Source organism: Arachis duranensis, chromosome 9, assembly GCF_000817695.3.
Source record: "Arachis duranensis cultivar V14167 chromosome 9, aradu.V14167.gnm2.J7QH, whole genome shotgun sequence".
Classification (NCBI taxonomy): Eukaryota; Viridiplantae; Streptophyta; class Magnoliopsida; order Fabales; family Fabaceae; genus Arachis; species Arachis duranensis.
In genome coordinates, this window is record NC_029780.3 from 7,361,555 (window position 1) to 7,369,825 (window position 8,271).

An 8,271-nucleotide genomic window follows, 5' to 3' on the forward strand; every position below is an offset into this window, starting at 1 on the left:
TTGGAAAATTTCTATCCTCGCTAATGCGATTTTTTTTTTGAAGTTAGAAGTGAGATTGAAATTCGTAATTTTTAAGTGGATATAGAGATTATGGTCCAGTTTGAATAAATAGTCTAATTAAATTTAAAAAAATAATTTAAATAATAAATAATTATATTAAAAATAATTTATAGATAAGTTATTTTGTATTTGAATTTTTAATTCTAAAAGTATTTATTTTATAGAAATATGGTAAAAAGTAGTAATATCATGAGAGAAGTAATTTTTTTAACTTCTCTATAAACTCTTAAATAACTTCTTAAAAAGCCGATTTTAAAAATTGTACCAGACATTAATACTATTATTTTTTAGTTTTTATAAGTCAAAAGTTTAAAAAAATTACTTTTAAAACTTCTCAAGTGGACCCTATGTCATTAATAAGTTATAGTTTAAATGACATAGTGATTGTTTGGGCATCAATATTTTGATAAAAAAATATTTTTTTTAGTGTATTTAGCAAATTTCTAATAGTAAAAATAAAAATATTAGAAAAAAACATCTTTTTTGAGAAGCTATAAGTTACATCTTTTTTTTTTAAAGATTTTTTCTTTAAAAAAATATGTTTTTTATATAATAAATAAACAAAAAATACTTTTATATTGTTATATCCGAACATAATTGATAGAAAAAAATATTTTTTGCATGAGATATCTAAATATAAAATTACTTTTACTTTTCTATAAGATCTTTTAAAAAAAGACAACTCAAAAAAAGATATTTTCTTAGAAGTTTATCCAAACAAGTCCATAAGTTGTCTATAATTATATATATAATATTTATAGTTATATATTTATTATAATATTTATGTCTTTTAAATATTATTGTTTTATCATATTTGTGTTATGTGTGTATAATTTTTTGTGGCACTTTGCTTGAATTAATCTTAGGGATCTTGTTAACAACTCAACTAAGGGCATTTACTAACATAAATACAAGATTTTAAATTCTTTTAATAAATATATAATAAATCACTAAAAATTCAAATTTTGTAATTTTTCATAAAGGAATTTAATTGATAATCTTAAAAGAAGGTTTTGTTAACGAAATTTCTTATTTTTTAATAAGGTAGAAAAATATATTTTTAATGATAAAACTACTTTTGGAATAGGTAATTTATGTTTGGGTAAATTTTAGATAAGATTAAATCGATGTTTTTATTTTTGTCTGAAGACCAGATGTAAGTAGAAAATGAATAACTTAGTGAGATTTAAAGGACTTTATCATAGACTAACAAAACTCACGAGATAAAAATTAATCGGTTAAAATGATTTTTAAAAAATTATGCATATGTTAATTTAGTCTTCAAAAGATTAGTACGTTTAATATGTGATTATTAATTTACAAAAGATATAATTGTGAATTTGATCTTTTTATCAATTAGATAATAATACATGAATCATTTTATAATTATTTCTCAAATTAGTCATGATGTTACATTTCATATTTTAATATATTCTACAAAACTTTAATGTATTTAATTTTATCTTATTTGTGATTGATATTAGTCTTTAATTTTATTTTAGTTATAAAATTATTAGTGACATGTTGAGACCTATAATGCACGGACACGAGACACGACACGATATGCGAATTTTAAAATCTTACATGATACGGGACACGCATACATATAAAATATAAAGTATTTTTTAGATAAATCATAATGATATTTTAATATTTTATTGATATTAAAATATAAATTAATTTTTTAAATTATTTTTAATGTCTTATTTTAAATATATCAAGTATTTAAAATATCTTTTTGTTTTAATAAATAAATATTTAAAATATTTTTTGTTTTAATAATAATATATACTATAGGGTTTTTTACTTAAATAAATTTTATAGAACCCAAATTTACTGGATTTCCCTGAAATAAGATCTGCAACGTGATTACCCTCTTTCTATTATTATATAAATCGTCCTAGGCTGTATAGGATTAAATAAAACGTAAACCATTTCAGCATGGAACGATTAATGCATAATCTAGTAAGGAAAACAAAAGGTAAATTGTGCCAGAGTCCCTAGAGTTAAAAGGAGAATTTAAATCGTTCCAGGCTGGTAGGTTTAACATGTTGGGCTAAATTTCATTGGGCTGCCACGATTTATACACAAAGAAGACCTTACTCACCCTGGCGCGATTCACGTATTACTTGGTAACACAAACTGGGCTGAGACGATTTATTTGCAATGTTGTTGAGTTAATTGCATGGCAAAATTAATTATATCATATAGTGTGTTGGATCATATAGTATATGCTTAGTATGCAATTCAGAATAATTTTGAATGAAGACGATGGTGGGTTTAATGATTTAGAGTGTATGTAGTTTACCATAAGACGATAGAAATCAAGCTTCTTAATAGTTTAGTTAACATTCTTATTATAGAGTGATAGTTGTATAATAGGGTACTTTTATTCAGTGGCGGAGCTTGAAAAATTTTTTTAGAGGGACCAAAAATTTTAATAAAAAATTATATAATAGTATTTATATTAAATAAAATTTATAAATAAAATTATTTTATTTTTAAATTTATTATTAATATGTAGGATTATATATGGTTAAGATTAATAAAAAATAATTCTGATTTTGATTAATAAATTTTTTTGTTTAGATTAATAAGCCAATTTGATTTTAAATAAAAAATTAATTATAAAAAAATCAGTTTTTATATGAAAAAAATTAATTTTTGCATATAAAAAACTATTTTTATTTAGAAAACTAATTTTTTATCTAAAAATTTATTTTTCTTTTTAAAAAATTGATTTTTTATTTAAATTATATAAAATTAATTTTATTTTATAAATTATTTTTTAATATTTTAAAAATTAATTTTATTTTTGATAATATTTATCTCTCAAAAGTCTCAAGATTAATTATTTTAATTATTATTTTTATTACAAATTAAATAATATAATACAACAAAACAAAGTCTTAAATTTTTAATAAAATAAAAATATCAAAATTTATTAATGTAAACAGTGTTGATACTATAATGCCATTAAATTTGTAAAAATTAATTTTATTTTTTTTAGAGTAGAATTACTAATATTTTTACAAAATTTTGGGACCATGGCTTCCCTTGCCCTAACAAAGCTCCGCCAATGCTTTTATTTAAAATATTTTAATTTAAATTATATCTATTTAAATTTTAACTTAAAAAATAAAAATATACTTTTTATAATTTCAATTATTGATTTCAGTGAGAAGACTAAATTAAATTAAAAAATACTAAAACATTATAATAAAAGAGTACTAAATTTTAATACATAAATTTAAGTTTTGTTATCCAACTAATGAAACTCTTAATTTAATTGTGTTATATCTTTTCACCATTAATATAGAATTGTAAATTTGTAATATAGATATTTCTTTAAGAATCATTTTAACCATTAATCTCAAAAGATAACTACTGGCTTAACAATGACAGGGAAATGGTCGTTGTTTGATTTAAATTGGAATTCACAGGAAAGGAAGAATTTGCATTTTCAAGACCTAGATACATTGAAAAGACAAAAATACAGTTCCAATTCCCAAGTTGGTCACAAAGAGCCAGTTAAAATTGGTAGATTTCCTAAACTCTTGAATTTTGTGTTCTCTAGCTTGGACTAAGTTCAATCTCTTTAGAACATCCCATTTTTGGTGTTTTATTTATTTATTTTTATGAGATTTATATTTTCTAGTATTTTTTAATTTGAAAATTCTACTTTTTTTAATTGTTAATCCAAATTGTCATATGTGTAATTTTTAGGAAGAATGGACAAAAATACACATGAATTTTTACTAGATGGATAGATATATATTCTAATTTTTTAATGCGTCATTTTCTAGAAGTAGTGACTGTCAGGTGACTCTGTGCATTGTGTGACGTGACCCTTTTGATAATGACATGTTGAAAACTAAATGATAAATTATTGAATTTGTTAAATTTGAATAAAATAAATTTTACAAGTGATTTAGAATTTTCGTTTTTTTCCTTCCTTCTCAAAAAAGTAGATGCGGATCCAGAAATAGGTGCTAGGATTATGTTTGAAGTAAATTCTGGAGAAAGAAGAAAGAGAATGAAAGGATTATGTTCGAAGTAAATTTTAGTAAATTTTAGAGAAAGAAAAGAGAGAAGGAAGATTCTAAATCACTTGCAAATTTTTTTATTATACAAATTTAATAATTTATTATTTAATTTTTACTATGTCATCAAAATAGTCATGTCACTATGTACAAAGTCATTTGGCAACCACTATTGCCAAATCAGGCGACAAAAAAATAAAAATGATAACAAAGCTTGATATTTGTGTGTACAAATAATTCATTAAAAAATTTGAATGTGCATCTATTCACCATGTGAAAATTTATGTCTACTTTTGTCTATTCTTCCATTCTTCCGTAATTTTTATTTGTATCAATAAAAAACTTATCTTTGATTAAAAAAAAATAATAATCTCTTATATAAATTTATATAAATTTCCTATCAGAAGTAACACCACCAAATATCAATGGGTACAGTAAATAATCCGTTGATAATGTTCAAATTATATTAGTATGAGTTTATGCATATATCAACTTTCCCAAAGATGATACAAGAAGAAAAATCTTTGAATTATACATATATTTTCTAAATTCTTGTGATATTTAGAATAACACCATGGCCAGGTTCTATAACCAAACGGAAGATAGGTGAATGGCAATAACTCTGAGACAAAGAGATCCTAAACTTGTTCAAAATGAGACACAAAATCACCTTCAATTCTGTCATGGCTAAGTGTTGTCCAGCACAAATCCTAGCCCCTAATCCAAATGGAACATATGCTTGTGGGAATTTGCAAGCTCCCACAATCCCATTTGAGAATCTTTCTGGATTGAACTCGTGTGAATCATGACCCCAAATCTCAGGGTCTTGCATTAGTATTGGGACTGAAATCTCAATGTTCATTCCTTTTGGAATTAGGATACCTTTCAAATGAATGTCTTCCAATTCTGATCTCGACACAAACGCCGCCACCGGATAAAGCCGCATTGTCTCTTGAATCACCATGGTCAGCTGCAAGGATAGCATTTTCAAATTTTCAATAGAAAATCATGTGATAATGATAGCTAATATATCGATATGGTGAAAATTCAGGTGCAGTTGACTTCACGTGAAGTTAATAACTCAAAGTCGATAGATGATTTGATTGATTTGACTAAATTTTCATCTAACGGCTCTCAACTATCAACTTCACGTGAAGTCGACTGCACCTGAGTTTTCACCTTCAAACTATGTACAAAACTAATATATTGATTGCTAGAAGGTGGCTAATCTTCACGCAAAGATGATAGTTAAAATATTGACGTGCACATATTATGTTAAGTAGTTTAGTTAAACATGTTAAACATTTTAACAATTCTCAGTTATCATCTTCATATGAAGATATTTTCATGTGAGTAGCCACTTGTTAGAATGGCATTTGAATAAGTTTTTGCATGTTCATCCTTGCATGGAGAATAGCATGCAATTGGACAAAAAAATGTGTCAAGTTTCTCTTAATCTTGAATAATTTAAACAATACTTCCATGCCATTTGGTTGAAATCAAATACAAAAAAAGATTCAAAATAACTAATGATCCAAGTGTCAATGCAATAAAATGCAGCATCATGGAAATTGGAAACAATAAACTCTTTTAACACATGAACATACCATCTTCATTTTTCTAAGCATACTTGCATCTGGAGGATTGTTGCCACAAACTTGAAGAACCTCGGCCCTAACTCGATCTTGCCAATCCTGGTGTATGGCTAGCAACATCAAGCACCATGATGCTGTAATTGCAGTACTCTCATGTCCAGCAAAGAATATGTTCTTGCAGTTATCTATTATGAACCTGTCACGAGATATCGAATCTGATAAGATTCCATCACTTCCCTCACAACTCTTTGCACCTTCAAGTATCATTTGTAAAAGATCTTGCTCTTCTGCATCCTGCTTCAACCGCTCGTCTATGATCTTTGATATCATTGAGTTTACCTCTTTCTCCAATCTCCATATCTCTCTGTTTCTTTTAATTGGCAGGCATCTAAACCAGAGATTATAACACAATTTTTCAAGATATGGAAACAAGAACACTATGCAAAAACTTTTCATGAACCATACAAGTCTTTTTTGTAACCATATACATACCTAAAGCCTGGAATTCCAGCATCCTTTGCAGACAAGAGGTTTTGAAGATCCCTAAGCTTTGAAAATATTTCATTTCCTTCAACATAATTGATCCCAAAACAAGCTCTTGCGATTATGTCTGCTGACAAGCTTCGCAAATCGTCGTCGATTCTAAGGTCCAAAGCCTCTCCTTCATTATTGAGTCTACTTTCCCAAGACTTCAGTGTTATATTGGTGGAGTGAACAATCAAGTTAACCATTTCCTTCATCATTATATTGTAACAAAACAAAATTTATTAGATAGCAATTCTAAATCAATATTGAACACTATAGCTCTAGTTTTTAGTTTGATTTGCAATCTCAAAATACTACATGTAAGTTTCTTCTCTATGTACTAGTCCATTTTTCTTGATTGAAGTGACTAGTGCAAGGAATTTTAAATAGTAGGCTTACTCAAACTAAATGATGATCAAGGAAAAACCAAAGACAAGAGATCTAAATTTATCAATTAAGTGAAAAATCACAAATCGGGTCGAATGTCAATCTTAATTAGCCTAAAACCATAAGATAATGACCCTATGAATCTTTCCAATTACATATTATTCATTTAATCAAATCTTAATCAACATGAGCATATATTTAACCCCTCACAAATTACGAATTTGGCGAAAAAAACCTTGAAAGATGTAATGACAAAATAACCCCCAAATATATCTTCCGTTTGACAAATCGAACCAAACTTTCACTCAATTTAATGATATACTTATATTAGTTTGGTTCATTTGTCAAACAGAGCATATTTTTGGAGTGTCATTTTGTCATTTACATCTTTTGGAGACTATTTTGTCAAAATAGTAATAGGATACAAAATAGCTATTTACTCTGATCATATTTAGAAAATTATTAGTGGTTTTAATGAAGTTACCTTGACCTTATCAAGGTATAATGAAGGAGCAATGATCTTCCTCTGATGAACCCAAATTGGTCCACTTGATGACAATATACCTTGCCCTAAGAGTGGCCCTAATTCTCTGGATTGAAGAGAAGGCTTCCCTAGATTCACAGATGTGTAAAGGGTGATTTCTTTCACCATTTCTATATCAGACACCACCAACCACTCTACACTCCCAGAAGAAAACAAGTATATGGGACCTGCATGCATGCAATTTATTTTATTTTATTTTATTTTATTAATAGTGGAGACTCAAGCGCAGTTGTGTTCATGCGAAGTTAATAGTTAAGAACTGTCGACAGATTTGACTAAATTATGATGATGTGTTCTAATGATTCTTAACTATCAACTTAAGACGAAAACATCTGCATGTGAGTTTCCATCTTTATTAATTCTTTTCGAGAAAACCAAAACTAACAAAGCCTACAAAATAATAATGAGAAAAAGGACAATTAAAGTAGTTACATACCATATTGTCTTCTCCATTTTTCAACATGAGGAAACAAATTGTAATACCACCTGTGAGATATAGAAGAAGAAACACCTTTGTCTTTGTCTTGGTGTGAAGATGCAACATTATGAACTTGATGTTGTTCTAGAATCTTCTTCTTTTCTGGGATGTTACCAAAGTAGAAGTGAGGAGAAGGTCCATGAATACCCTGCTTCTGAAGCTTTGATCTCAATGATCTTGGCTTCAACAACAACTCATTCACAACATGCAACAACACCAACGACAACCCTGCTAAGACAACACCCTTTATGTTCATCAGCATCATCTTCTTCAACACCTTCTCTATGATCCTATCACTGCTTCTTTGGTTTAAGAAAGCAAAATGAGTGTTTCTTTAGAGCACCTACAATGGTGAGTTCCTCTTTCACTTTTTTCTGACACATAGGAACTCTAACCATTGGAGGAGAGAAGGAATGAGTTCCTGCACGAGTCTCAAGATGAGAGAGTCCCTCTAAACAGGGACTCAAATTAACTAATAATAATTTACCATTTGGAAAATTATTTAAAAAAAAAATATAAAATCTAAAATAATTAAATAATTATATTAAATAATAAAATAATAATTAAATTAGTAATAATTATAATAAAAATTATATTAAATAATCATATTTTTATTTAATTAATAATTTATATTAATTA

General features: G+C 26.9%; 1 protein-coding gene across 1 annotated transcript; it reads right to left on the minus strand.

Annotated features, from left to right (window-relative positions):
- Positions 1 to 4,533: 4,533 nt before the first annotated feature.
- On the minus strand, positions 4,534 to 7,962 carry LOC107464389 (cytochrome P450 714C2-like). The gene is made up of 5 exons (XM_016083308.3): positions 7,591 to 7,962; positions 7,095 to 7,321; positions 6,191 to 6,432; positions 5,711 to 6,086; positions 4,534 to 5,073 (listed from the first exon to the last, which is right to left on the minus strand). Exons 1-5 carry the CDS (start codon positions 7,895 to 7,897, stop codon positions 4,648 to 4,650), a joined length of 1,578 nt encoding a protein of 525 aa, XP_015938794.1. The 5' UTR covers positions 7,898 to 7,962; the 3' UTR covers positions 4,534 to 4,647.
- Positions 7,963 to 8,271: the final 309 nt, after the last annotated feature.